Source organism: Gallus gallus, chromosome 3, assembly GCF_016699485.2.
Source record: "Gallus gallus isolate bGalGal1 chromosome 3, bGalGal1.mat.broiler.GRCg7b, whole genome shotgun sequence".
NCBI classification, from domain to species: Eukaryota; Metazoa; Chordata; class Aves; order Galliformes; family Phasianidae; genus Gallus; species Gallus gallus.
Window position 1 is genome coordinate 84,702,473 of NC_052534.1, and position 15,360 is coordinate 84,717,832.

The following is a 15,360-nucleotide window of genomic DNA, read 5'->3' on the forward strand; positions in this document are numbered from 1 at the left end:
TTAGAACACTGAGTGCAGAAAAAGAGATTAGTCGAGTACAGAAAAGTCTGTTTAAGTTTCATCATGCTGAAAATTACATTACATAGAAATTTTGATAGGCTAATATATTAAAAAAACCTATTGAATTGCAAGAAGGAAAAACAAATCAATTATAGTTCAGTAGCAATGTTTTTTCCAGTTACCTAAAAAACTAGACAGTTTCTTTTGTATGAAGAATCACATGGCACATCTCTCCAATAGTTTCTCATCTGCAAATGCTAAGCATGATTTGTTTAAATTAGAAGATGAACAGTAACAGTCAGAACAATCTGAAAAAAAAAAAAAAGATAAGTTAATTCTTCAATCAAAAATTTAATTAGTTTATGTGGAATTTACTTTATCACTGCTCTACTAGATGTGTTATGAGATTATTTTTTTATTTCATTTTATCCTCTTTATTTTAGATATGTTTTTGGTTTTTTTCAGTAGTGATGCCAATTGTCATGTATAAAATAATACATTTAGGACATAAATCAGTGTCTTTTGGGGCATGACTGTGTGTTTAATTAATTTAGATAAATTGGAGCATGATTTAAAATGAAGGGGGTTTACTTTGCTTTAGATTATAAGAAAAAAAGTTGTACATTGCTGGGAAGCCCTTATCACTTAAAAAAATGGAAAGCAATCACATCTAGAAAACCTCGTATTGCCATTAAAGCACGAGTGCTAGACTGGAAAAGATTATTTAAATTCTTTATCTTCCTGAGTTTCTGTAGGAATGTATCAAAATTTTCCCAAACTACCTATATTTTCTATAAATAATTTATCTGGGTTTTTTTTGTACATGTATTCTTGTTAAACAGTAAATATATAAATATATATATTATGATGTCATACATGACATCATAGAATGAATAGTAATATGCCAGTACAGTGAGCACCATTTTATTATTTTATTTTATTTTATTTCATTTCATTTCATTTCATTTCATTTCATCTCATTTCATTTTTTATCTGACTACATGTGTAAAAATTACATGGATATCAAAACAGAATTTCCTACTGCACCAAATTTTTCTTTATAACTACCTCAACTAAGCTGTTGGGATTAAACTTTATGTTATGACATGAGCAATCAATGAATGAACTCTGATACAAGAAATCTGTCACCTGCCAATTTCCACAGTGCACATTTTCCATGCCTCACAAATATTCTGTTACTGAATTTGGAAAATAGAAGGGACATCTTACATAACAACAGCTTCTTCTAGGTTTGGGGATTTTTTGTTCTGTTTTCTAGCAGACAGATCCTCTTCTGATAAAAACAAAAATTAAAAATATTGGTCTTGGACAAAATCCATTCTTCAACACTATTTTAACAATGTGTAGCCTTTTTACATCTAGCATTGCAATCTAGCATTGTACCAGAGGTTTTAATGTTCCCCAGTATACACTGGACTGTTTTTATCATGTACAACAATTCACATTTGGGTCCCCTGTTCTTTGGCAGCATCATGCTAGAACAAGTCTGATGTTATCAGCTTTATAATGACCACACTAAATAGTCACTATATGTTGTGCCATCTTTGGTAACACAGCTGGCTTTTTTCTTCTTCAATCTTCAGCTTTTGTTGATTTTTTTTTTTTTTTTTTTTTTTGCTTATTTACACCTCTTTCTCAGATCTGCAACCTCCTACAATTTCTGATTTTGCTATATTTGAGGCACTGTGCATATGTTAGGCATTTGTTTTTTGTCTCTTTGGTTACCCCTGGAATAGCATTTGCTCAGCTTCTATGTTTGCATTATTACCAGCAAACAATGACTAGGTGCACCCTTACTTTAGGGCTGCACTGTTCTGTAGAATTGTTATTCCTATCTACAACCTACTAATAATAACAACATGAAACTGTTCAAAGCAAAGAAAAACTAAAAGAAACGTGTCAAGATCCATCTCACCATTACACAAGTCCTAAGGTCTCTTGTTAGCCTTACACGAAACCTGTGGCTCAATATTAGCAATGGTAAGTCCATAGGTACTGGGCTACTGGGAGGCAGTGGTGATGATGGGGATATCACCCCATAGCCAGACTCACTACATTTGAATGGTAGGTTTGCCAGGGACTACTGCTTGCCCAGATCTGAGGAGTGTCTGGGGTGGGAAGGGAAAAGTGTTAAATCTGGAATGATGTTTTTAAAGCTGCTTATACAACTTACATCAGAAGTCTTCTTCCTTAGCACTTCTGCATTCAGGCAGGAAACAGAAGTGCATAGATTATTTGCTCTGGTAACATCAGAGCATCACCTGACAGCCAGTTTTCCTAGGCACTGCTAGAGCATGTATGCTGCCCAAGGACAGAACATATATATTCCCAATTATGACAAGAATGCTACAAGGCCCATCTCTCTTGAGGTGGGCTATCTCTGACATAATATATCTGACTTGCAGAATTCTCTTAAATTATTCCCAGAAAAGATAACCAGTAGCAGAAGGCTTGGATAAGTGATTTATTCTGGGAGCATTCTAACAACTCCTAGATTGCTGGTTGTATGCTCTACATTAGATCTGTTTACCAGAAGGCAGTTAATGTTGCCCATTAACCACCTTGTACTGAATCTAATTACTTAGTTTTGATTAAAGCACACATTGAATCCAAAAGCATTCAGGTCTGATTTGAATGCACGAAGAGAAGCCAGAATATCGCTGGCATTTTTTTTAGTAGCAATCACCATCAGAATTAGAAGTTTATATTAAATACTTTGCTTACATTGTTGTAAATTTTGAGCTGTTGTGTCTCACTACCTTTCTACACAAAAGGAAAAAAATTCTTACTACCCACGTATTTTCTCTTTGTAGATATTCTTACACACTGTAATCAAGTCACTTCTTGGTTTTGTTTGTTCTCAATGAAACAGATGGAGATCTTTAAGCTTTTGCCAACAGCATACTTACTTGCGTGGCTGAATAAATTGTGGAGCTTTTCCTGCATCCCTACTACATATTTTTAAATATATGGGACTTTGAACTATATGGAACTTTGTAGTGTGCATAGGTAAAATTACCCTTAAACATAAATACTCCTTCTCATTTTTTATTTTTTTTTTAATACATAAAGCATTCTTGTTTTTTGATGTAGCTTTGCATTTGGGTTTATAGGCTGCAGTCATTCTCAGCAGTCCTTTCTAGATCACTATCACTATTTCCATATATACAGTTCAGCTCCAGCTTAGTAGTTCCATCTTTAGCACCTGTGTATCTGTAGCAGCTGTGTATCTTTTTAGTTTCATGTATCTGACGGCAGTACCTGACCAGAACTGACTGGTAGTAAAAAACAACAACAACAAAAAAGTATTTTTTAAACAAAGTTTATTACAAAATTTCCATAAGTGCATATGTTTGTTTGCTCTCCTGTAGCAGAGTTTTGTTTGTCGTCATGTACAGGAAAGGAAGTGAGAGTGGAAGCACAGTGTTTTTCAAAATCACTATTGAACTAATAGAGCGAAAGTTTTACAGCTGCAGAAAATGAACATCAGAGAAGTATGAAGTGGTTTATTGATCTTGTTATGATTTTTTCAGCTGAAAGGCAAAGAATTACTGGATGACTACAGGCTGAGGATGTTGAAAGCTGCCTCCTATCCATCTATATTTGCAACTGTGTACATATGTTGTGTTTATAAAGAATCTTTTTACCCCTGTTAACACCGATATTTTTACTATGTGCAGTGTGGCCTGTGCTTCTCTTGGCTACTGCATGCCTGGTCTCGCCTCTGGTGAGACTACAGAAATGTGTTTAGATAGGGTGACAGAGTGGAGATAAAGATCTGGACAGAAGGACAGGGCTCTTAAGTGGGAGCTCTGCTGTCATATATCAAGCAACGTAAGACCTTTCCTATTAGGTTCTAAATTTCCCAGACTTTTTGATGTAGATGACTCTTGGTTTTACTTACACGACCACCAATTTAAAATGCTTGTCCTACTTTATACTATCATGAGGCATTCCAAATTTCAAGACAACGCAATTCACCATAAAAGCTCTTTGATCTTCTTTAGTGTTGTAGTGTCCTGTTACATAATGTTAATACTAGAAGAAAACACTAAATATCATCTGTTCCAGCTTCATCCCACAGAAATCAAACACTACTATACTGTCATTCCTGACATGTTTGTCTCACATCTCTCTTAAAAATGTCCAAAGCCATTCTTTCTCTTCCTCAGGCAACATATTAAGTATGTTATTATTCTACGCATTACAAGTTCTTTAACATTTAATCTGACATTCTGTCACAGCAATTTAAATGCATTTCTTCTTATTCTCTTAGCTATGGAAATGGAGAACTAAAGACATTTGCAAAGGCCTTTTCTTATTCAATGATTGTCATCACATTTCTATTCAAACTTTCCTTATTTCTGCTTTACAGCCCCATTCATTTTTTGCTTTTTTATTCTTAGAGGTTATGCTTTGCAGTTCTTTGTCATTTTTTTGAATGTTCCTCTCGACTTCATTTTCTCAACAGAGCAGTGGTCACAGCACCAAGCCAGGTGGAGCTCAAGAAGTGTTTAGACAACACACTCAGAGACAGGGTTTAATTTTCGTGTTATTCTGTATGAAGGCATGAGTTGGACTTGATAATCCTTGTGTGTCCTTTTCAACTCAGGATATTCTGTAATTCTAATTCTATTCCTTAGTTCAGCTCATTGCTCAGTGCAAAGCATGCAAAATGAAGCTTTATTCCAGGCAGACAAGAATGGAAGGACTAATTTCTGTGTCTAACTGGCTATATTACTTTTCTGTATCTCATCTGATATGGAACAAAATTCTATTTTTTTTCTCCTACTTAACTGATGATCTAACATATTATGATATCTTTCAGTTGTTTTTATTGAATAAAAGACACTTTATCTCCAATCAAAATCTATGGAGACTTGTAATTCTGTTCTCCAACTTGATTTTTGTAGATTATTCTACTGTCCATCATTCAGATTGTTGTTGAAATTCCTGAGTGGAACTTGTTCCATGGTAGACCTCTTCCAGAATCTTTGCAATTTTTTCATCCATTTTGGAAGTTTGCTGATAACTAATGTATAAATGTGACTTTCTAACAACTTCTACTTCTTTAGTAATACTGTCTTGTCATTCCTATCTAGTCCAGTTATCAGTGTGTCATGTGAGATATGAGAAACATTGTTGAGATTTGGACTAAAATGTACACTTTTTAATTTTAATCAACCAGAACAATAATTCTGGTGTAGAATAGAATTGATTTGCTTACATGGAGCTCATTTTGGAGAAATCATGTTTTATTTCTAACTCGTCTGAATGTTCTCTAACCTGTCTTCTCCATTCAGCACTGACGTTTTGCCCTTTAATCGTAAGTATCAGTTATGATAATGATCTGCTTGAATCTGACCTTTTTACTAATTGAAACAAAAAAAGCATTAAACAGTTTGGCATGATTGCCATTATCAGTATGGCTACTCCTTCTCCACTGAACTGCAAACCATACCTTTCCTTCATCCTTAATGCTGAAATGCATACAGTATAATATCTTGCTACCCTGCACATCCCATGATAATTAAATAGTATTCAGTGTCTTCACTGTTCTGATTCTATGCCCACATGCTTACGCTGTACTTCTTAGGTTATCCTTCTTATCTTCGGTTAACGTCTCTGAGGTTAACCTGACCTATTTTCTGTTAGTTGTGAATTTTCATCTTTTGAAACTGATAAGGTGCTGACCTGGTCTCCTAAAATCCAGAGTCCTCCTCTCACAGAAACTTAGAGATAAACTTAAAAAAAGGAGCATCTTTCTTAATTGTTTTTTTTGTTTGTCTGTTTGTTTGTTTGTTTTTAAGTTTAGTTTAGCCTCTCAGCAGGTTTCACATCACCAACATTCTGCATTGCTTGTGATTTTTCTGAATTCCTTTGCTCTCATGCTTTTCATCCCCACTCCTTGCATGAACATAGATCACTTTCATCCAAGTTCTTCATTTCATTTTCTTAATATTCAGATACCAATTTTCCCTTTAACTTGGATGCAAATCTCAGACAATCTGTGTTGTAGTTGCCTTTTCTATTACTGAATGAAGGGGTTGCCAATAATGCATTCAAAAATCTATGGATTTTTTATTGATAATTCCTCCACAGAGTTAGATTCCTGGGAGACATTACCTATCTCTTATATCTGATTTGAGTGGTACAAGTATCCCTCCATCACTTTGTGAGTAGAATAACAACCACCAGTTGCTTGCGTCAGTGCTAGCTACAGCTTTCCTTTTTCATCACTGGAGCTGTACTGTTATGTACAGTTGACTCTCGTTTTTTGATCAGAAAGATCCCAGTATAATTACTTCACAGCATGCCAGAGCTTGATCTAAATTTATTCCATGCCCAACAGATAGATGTGAATGTGTGATAGACTGTGGATTTCCTTTAGTATATTGATGAGTTAATTGTTTTCAGATATTACATTGTATTCTAAATATTCTCTTTTATATGTCTTCTCAATGCCCTCCCACATTTTTTTTTTCCTTTATTTCAGATTTTCTGTTCTAGGAAATGGGTTTATTTATCTAAGTAAGGAAGCAAATTAGATTTTTTTTTCTTATTATTGTTACTGAGGCTATTAAAAAGATTTTTAAATGTGGCAGATAGTTCCAGTAATTACAGTGTTGAGATGCAATGCTAGAACACACAAAGAATACATTTGCAAATGTAGCTCATACTTATTCCTTTACAATATTTAATTTGTTAACTATCAGCTATGATGTATGAACAGCTCTAGTTTTAAAGCTGTCAAGCAGAAATAAAATAGTGTTTCAAACCTGGAAAAGTTAAATTATGCAGTTGTCACTTGTACTGTGAAGTAGCTTTTCTGCTTTTCCAAACCCAGCATGATTTATAGTTTTAATGTTTCATTTTCTTTTCTGTCAGACAAAAACTGCTCCACAGATATTGATGAATGCGCCTTCAAGCCCTGCCAAAATGGGGGCCATTGCCACAATTTGATTGGTGAATTTTACTGCAGCTGTTTGCCAGGTAAGAAGTCAGATGTTATTTTGGTGAGAAATGTTCTGTGGTATTTCTGAAAGAAATATAGGGTTTTTGTTTGTTTGCTTGCTTGTTTGCTTGTTTGTTTGTTTGTTTGTTTTTAATAAGATCAGAGATCTAAACTTTTAAAAGTCATTTATTTTGCTTGAAAAGAGAGAAGGACTCAGCAGGCACTCTTTAAGTGTACTTGACAATTGTTTTGTGGCTAATGCCACCATAATTTGCTTACAAAACATGGATTGGATCCCAGAAGCCATGCCTTGCAAAATGCTGAAAGAAAAGTCTTGGAATATCAGTGTTATTCACTGAAGAATCTTTAAAGAACTCTACATTTCTGAACCTTTCCTAAAATTAATTTTCTACTTACCCTTCTAGTTTCCTTCTTTTCTACTTGGAAAAATTTTTGAAATTTCTTATTGAAGAAACAAATGAAAATTTATATGGCAGTTGTAATCAGTATTGCATGGAAGGGAAAAGCTATTAATAACTGAAATGAAGCCATCAACAATAACAGATCCATCTTTTTCTGTTTTAGAAAGCTTGGATAATTATTATCAGATACACAGTATCCTATAAATATATGAACTTACCTACTTCATTCTGTTTTGTTTTGTTTTGTTTTTTTTTTCTGTAAAGCTAGGCTGATGCTATAGACTAGCTTCTATACATAGGACTGTAATAAATTTTAATATAACCAGCTCATTTAAATGTGATAGTTGTATGATATCTGATTATTTATTTTTCTTTCTACTTTCTTACTTGAGGGTCAACTAATTATCATGTGATTGGAAAGAAGTAAATAAAATAAGAAAATATAGTGCTTTTTCAGTTGCAGTTTTTCATAGTGTTAGGGCACTTGAATTAAACTTTGTTCCATTGTGTCAAGTGAGCATTGTAATAGTAAGAGGATCAAGCTTATTTTTGAATAGAAATATTTCCTTATAATGGATGGAAAAAAAAGAAGTGGTTAAAATTATTATGTCCATATAAAAATTGTACGTTTTTTATGTAAAAGATTTAAGAATCAAATACAAGCCATTTCATCTAATGTCTAAATCGCTTGAAACATATTGAAGTGTGAAATGTAGGAATAGCAATCACAGCCAGCACTGTTACTAAATCACAGCATACATACATAAAAATAACATCAATATATGCATAAAAAAAGTAAATGTAGAGGTAAGTGAATGTGTGCATTATACATGCACACACATACAACCTCTTTTAAAATCTTAGAGTCTCCATGCAGAATTTCAGGATGCAGAATATCTGCTATGTCATTTTTGTTTTAATTTATTAAAATAGTTAATTTGTTAAGATTGATTGTTTGTATTGGGTTACTTTTACTTTTCAAATTGCAAAGTCTGTGACTATATTTCATTTCTCTTTCTGTAGCGCAGAAACCTAATGTCACACCTCATTTTGTCAGAGTATTTTGCTTTCTGCAATCAGTAACACAACAAGAACTATGAAAGCATGTGCCTTCTCTACAGTACTGAAATATTGAGATCATATGCATGAAAAGAATATTAAAATGATGTAAAAAGTACTAATATGAATTCTCAGACTACATACATTTTCCAGTTATGTTTTGATCACTTGTTAAATATACTTTTTATGAAGAGTTATTACAGCTACAAAATTCAAAATCAAAATTAATGATTTAAATGGTAAAAAGGCAGTTATGCATATGTGTACTGGATTTGAAAGAAGAAAGCAAGGCAGTTTATAAATAAGATAAATAATATATAATGACTATGTATTGTGAGGTTTATTACCACAGAAACAAAACAGCTAAGAGAGACATAAGTAGCTGTTAGAGCATTTTTTCCACATTTCCAGAGAGTATCCTCTGGCAGATGGTTACTTAGATGGAGAAATAACTTCTAGAAAGTTCTGCATGTGGTAGTTTTTTTCCTTTTTAAGGAGTGAGCGCAGTCTTCACCTTACTGCTTAATGGGGACAGTCAAGCACCTGCTCAGCTGGTGATTGATGAGCAGTTATAACTTGGTAGGAAGGAGCATAGCTGCTAGAGTGTAGGAAATGAAAGTTTTGTAAATGTACTGGGGGAGTTCAGAAACTGTGCTCAGGATTTGAGGCCTTTGTAGTGATTGCAAACATGGGCTACAAGGCAGACTCCAGTGTCAGCTGAAGCAAGCCAAGTCAGTCTTCATATAAAGAATGCTACGAAAGTGTCATGACGATTCTTCTCCTTCTGTGGAGATATGCAAAGCCTACCCGGACACTTTCCTATGCAACATACTGTATGAAGCCTGCTTTAGCAGGAGGCTTGGGCTAGGTGATCTGCAGAAGTCCCTTTCACTCCCTCTACAGTTCTGTTTCTTAATTAGACCTGCTCAGCCTGAAGAAAATTTTGAGGGAATATCTATGGAGGTGGGGGGGGGAAGATTACCACTCCCTTGTGTGATAGTACAAGGACTTCCAAGAACTCAGTATCAAAGCAAGACAAGAGGTAAGGGATATGAGTTGTAACACAGGAGAACTCTGATCAGATACTGTAAAAAACAAACAAACAAAACCCCACACACTTGGACTTTCTGATGGTGAGGATTTAACTTAATGGCCTTAAGAAGTCCCTTCCAGAATAAAATATTTTATCAGGGTATTACTGAATAAGGGACCTTTCCTCCATTTTAAGAATACTTTATAAATATAGGACTTCTAATTGAACTTTGAATTTAATTACCTGTTCCTACACATGTAGTATTTAACACTGCAACTGTTTGAGCCATAGAAAAAAAAAAAAGTTTTGTTTAATATTCATTAGAATGTCATTTTCTATCAATCAACTTTGTAGATGGAAGAAACTGAAGTGTTTGTTTGTATGAATTACTTCTAAAAAGCCAGAATTTACATGAATATTTTAAAACTTCTCAAATGTCACTTTCCACCCATGTGTTAATTTAATATTCTGTTAGGAAATTGTTTCACAGCTATACTGAATTTAAAAAAAAAAAAGAAAAGAAAAAAAAAAAGAAAATGACAAACTGGAAATGTAGTAGTGTAACAAAACCGATTAAAATATTAATCTGTCATGCAGAAATCTTACCTTGAAATAGGAAACTAGAGAAGTACTGTTTGAGGAAGAAGTGAGGAGATGTGGTTTATTACTTGGAGAGAAGTTAACTGGTATTTAAGGAAATATCAACCTAGAAGATGTTGGTATGTGCAGAAGGTATTCAGAAATGTGAGAAAGATGATCATTGAAACAGAGCAGCTGCCTTATGGTAAAGCAAGTTTGTAGAAGAACAGGATGAGAGAAAGAAGAAGCTTTGAAAGAAAATCGTGAAAGCAGTGGCAAAACTGAAAGCAGACCTGTTGATCTCTAAAGCATTTTCACAAAAAGCAAGAAAACATTTGAAGAACCAGGTAGGATTTTTTATTAAAACAAGTGAAGGGCTTTCAAAAGGTGGCATTTGTTTCTAAATCTGTTACCTTAAATGTGATGTAATTCGACAATTTTAATTTTAAGGTTTGGTAATGGATTAGCCAAACACAAAAATAAAGAGGCTTTAAGTGTACACTAATGTATGATCTGACATCTTTAATACACCTGAATGCTGAAGATTTCAAAGGGAGCAGACTGCTGGAAATGGCTAGGCTAATATGCTCTCCCTAAGTAGCCTTTCATATAAATGCTCTCAGAAAGTTTTGGGCTAGATGCAAAATTACACTGATGGCACAGGGTGTTTCTTATGTTCCTACAAGTTATTTTCTTGTAAGGTTTTGTAAAAGATAAAAATGCCTAGTACACATCTTCTCTCCTGTGCCTATTGATGCCTCAATAACGTATCATGTTTAATGGCTTTAAACTGAAAGAGGGTAGATTTAGACTAGATATTAGGAAGAAATTCATTACTGTGAGGGTGGTGAGGCACTGGAACATGTTGCCCAGAGAGGATGTGGATGCGCCCTCCCTGAGAGCATTCAAGTCCAGGCTGGATGGGGCTTTGAACAACCTGGTCTAGAGGGATGTGTTCCTGCCTATAGCAGGGGGGTGGGAATTAGATTATCTTAAAGGGTCCTTTCCAACCCAAATCATTCCATGATCATCCCTGCTAAAGATAACTGAATGCATAAATATGTATTTTTTTTTCCCCCGGTGGTATTAGTGCATGATTAGCATGATTATTAAAGAAGACTGATTTTGAAGCAGAAAATCCAGTCAGTTGAGATGCTTGGGCTGTTAGATTCAACGTAAAATACATTTTTGTTCAGTTTAGCATGTTGAGTCAGGGAAGTATAGCTCTGATTAAGAGAACTCATACAGAGAAAAATCATTAATTAAATTCTTTATTGGGAGGTTCCCTGTTCTAAAGTTTACTGTACCATGAAATAAGACTGTACTTCCTTTCAAACCTTTCTGACAACTGTTATTATGAAGTAAAAGTTTATTTATATTTGAAAGTTCTTTTAATTTATATTTGAAAGTTTTTACTCCTGGAAAGACTTCAGGAAAACTGTTGCATCCTATGACTGGAAAAAATGAAGTGAATCACTGAGATAACAGAAATATTTATTGGGAAATATTTATGAAATCATTCAGTCCTTCACACTGCTACTACACAATCATCTTCAATATAAAATTTGTAGTGATGATTTGTTGCTTTAATTTTGAAGTTGCCTGATAAGAGTGTCTGTAGGGGACCTGTTAGGTCATGGCTTGAACTGGTGATTGAGCACTTGGAGAAAGGGTGTGGCTGGCCCAGGGAGCACAGGCAATTTGCACCTGTGCTCTCCAGAGGACCAGAAGGGGTGGAGCCACCTTGGGCTCCTATAAGGGCCAGCCACTGAGGTGACAGTACGTTTTGGCCTTAGGCTGCTTCCTGACAAGGAGTGCTACGTAGCCAAGAAATCCCATCATGAGTTGGGTGAGTTCTGCATGACTACTGGCCTACCTGCAAATACTTTGCCTGGTATCACCAGGAGCCTCTCAGAAGCAATCTTGTTTCTTTGTGAGCAGAGGCTAACCCTTCTTCTGTGGAACTGTTTCTCACTTTAAGGTAGTAATTCTCTTGACACATAGTTTACATCTTTATCAGTTTCTTGCTCTGAGTTACAATTTACTTATACATTCTGACAGTCTTTTCCATTTGTGTATCTAATATCCTTATTTATACTGTGAAAGTGTTCTTTCTAAGCAGGTCTATCCTGTTGGCTGTAGAAATGCTATTTAGCAGTTTATCACTAACAGATGATGCTGTGTGTATTCATATAGAGAAAGGCAGCTGGACTCAGTATCCTAGGTAAGCAGTGGTTAATATAATGGGTTGTCATGTTACTTCTCTTTGCTGAGTCTTTATACTGAAACTTACGTGGGTGGCCAAATCCATGAGATAGTAGTGTCTGACCATCCCTCTGGGAAGAGGGCTGAGGTGCTGATGATCACGGCTGCCAGAGAAGTGCAGATCGGCTTCCCTTGTGATTTTTTTTTTTTTCCTGATATTTGTGAATATTTTGTGTATTCGTACTCTCTGGAAATTCACAGAGTTGTGGGAGTTGGAAGGGAGCTCTGGAGATCCTCTAGTCCAGCCCCCTCCTAAAGCAGGTTCCCTGCAGTAGGCTACACAGGAAAATTCCTTTGCATTTCTGAGAATCTTGATACGGTTTGCTGTTTTGTTTTGTAATAATGATATTCCTCACTGAGAACTTGATACTGTAAAAGGTATGACTGTTCATTCCACTTCTGCATGGAAGCTTTTACCAAACTAAAGGTCACTTATTTGTGAACTTGCATATAATATTTTAGTCACAAAAAGCCTAGGAGAAAACAAGGATTATTTTAAAGCTAGCACTGACTATGACAGTGAGTCATCTTCTATGAAGAATTGTGGAGGTTTGACATTGATGGGCAGCTCACCAACACCATGCCACCCTCTTACTCCCCCTTCTTCAACAGAACAGGGGAAGAAAATACAACAAGAAAAGGGTCCGTGGGTTGAGAGAAGGACAGGGAGATCAATCATCAGTATCTGTCAGATGGAAAATACAGACTTGGAATAAAGGAGATTAATATAATTTATTACTAATTGCTAGCAGACTAGAGCACTGAGAAGTAAAAGCAAACTAAAAACACTTCATCCACTGTCCTCTATCTCTTCCCCTAGAGTGGTGCAGAGGAATATGGAATGGGGGCTGCAGTCTCTCTCTCCTGCTCCTTTGTAGTCCCTCCCACAGGATGCAGCCCCCAGGCTGCAGATCTCCCAAAAAGCCCCAGTGCAGCTCCATACCACAAGGCTCCAACACTGTCCCCACAGGCAGCAGCTCCCCCAGCCCTCCTGCCTTACTGTGGGCCACCCTCCTTGGGCTGCAGCTCTGGCCTGGGCTGCTCCTGTGGGAGTATCCGTGGGCTTTGGCCTTCAGGCTTCATCTACTGCTGCAGCACAGGCTCCTCTATTGCTGCACGTGGAGCTCTGCTCCGTGAGGTGCCCATGGGCCTCTCCTGGGCTGCAAGGAGCTTCTGCTCTGTCTACAGTGCCTCCTGCCCTCCTTCTGCACTGACCTCTGTTCCTGTAGGGCTGCTTCTCTTATGTATCTCACTCCTCTCTCCCAACAAAAAATTGCACAGCATTTTTTCCCTGCCTTAAATGCGCTCTCCAAGCATTGCTCGTGACTCAGCTCTGGCAATGGTGGATCCCTTTTGGAGCAGCTGGAGCTGGTTCTGTTATGAGATCAGGCAGTGCTGGGCTGTGCTCACAGAGGTTGGCCCTGCACCCCCTTCACTACCAAAACCTCGCCAGCTGTACCCAATACAAGAATAAAATTTCTAAATATTCTGAAGTATTTGTGAAAGAAGGACTACAGAAATGTAATTGTGCAGGTCCATTCTTTGCTTTTTCACTCTGTGGTGTAACAGTTAATCTGTCATTTCTCTTTCCTTTGTAGCACCTACCTTAACTATCATGCTGTTTAAGCATGGTATAAAAAAGTGTTTTATTTCTTCTTTCTAAGAAGATATTCTAAACATTTTAAATAAATCATGTCTTCATGAAACTCAGACGTTGCTGTATGAGGGTGGTTGCTATAACTTTGTGCATGTCTCAGCAGAAATGTCAGACAAAACCAATTATGGTAATACAAGAGAATGCTGATCGGTGCTAGCCTCCAACTAAAAGACTGACAGATCAAAGATGATAATCAGGCTAAGTAACATTGTCTCATTTGGAGATCTAGGACAAAATCTAGAACTGCAGATGTTTAACCCATCCTTCCTTCACAGAACCACCATACCTGCTGTACAACAGGCTAGAATCCTGAAAATGTGAAAAAAATTACTTATTTTTACCTCCTACATCTTATTCCTCTTTTGATACTATTTCTTTAAGAAAAAGACTATTTTATTTATTTATTTATTTTGCTTAATTCTAAAATTTGTAACCTCCTCCTTGTCAAAGAAACACCCTCAAAGAAAGACTACAAAAACATGAGTCATTCATTAATGGCTATTCCTTTCAAGCAAAGAATTGATTGGCTTTGTATACAAACTGGTTGGAGAAAGTTTTTTTTTTTTCTTCCTCACAGCAGCCCCAGTGGATCTGTGTTTTAGACCTGTGACCAAAACAGAGTAAATAACACAGACTTGTTTTTCCTATTGCTGAGTGCTAGTGCAGAGCTAAGAACTTTTCAGCTTCTTGCACTGCCCTGCCAGCGAGCAGGTGTGGAGTGCACAGCCTGAAGAGCGGACCCCAACTGGCCACAAGGGTATTCCAGGCTATATTATGATGTGTTCAGCAATAAATAGTTTGTACAAGTAGCTCTTGACTGGCTAGTTAAGGGTCTGCTGGTGCTGAGTGGTGACTGGAATGCCTTTGCATTACTTAATTTATTTTCTATTTTTTCTTCACTCATTAACTGTCTTTATCCTGCCTCACCTACTATACTGTTTTAGTCCGTCCAGTTCTCACCCCATCCAACTGGATTTTTTTCTTACTTATGTACATTAATACCTCCAAAAATAATGCCATGGAAATAAATAAGAGGAAACTGCAACAGATATAAAAAGCATGATAACACTACTTGATAGTGCACATGCTCAGCTATAGAGCACCTTTTCAATATAGTCATCACCATTAGCTATGTGTTTTTGCTATTAATGGATAAGAGCCTGCGTTTCTATGATTTCATGGTTGTAAAAATCTGCACCAGTCAATGTGACCTGCTGTTACTGTTGTCTCTGCTGAAATGCACTGCCCAGCACTTCACTGTGCTCACATCCACTGTTTGGTTTCCATAAACATTCAGAAAGCATCAATGAACATCCCTGGATAGAGTTATTTCTATGTGAAGAATTATACACCGTTGCGTTATGTGCAC

General features: G+C 36.3%; 1 protein-coding gene across 1 annotated transcript in view; it reads left to right on the top strand.

The window, feature by feature from the left end:
* Nucleotides 1-15,360, top strand: part of EYS (eyes shut homolog) — a 676,382-nt gene that overhangs the window by 112,798 nt on the left and 548,224 nt on the right. The window contains exon 6 of the mRNA XM_040698528.2: nt 6,910-7,014. Within this exon, the coding sequence (XP_040554462.1) occupies nt 6,910-7,014 (105 nt within the window). The remainder of the gene's footprint in view (nt 1-6,909; nt 7,015-15,360) is intronic.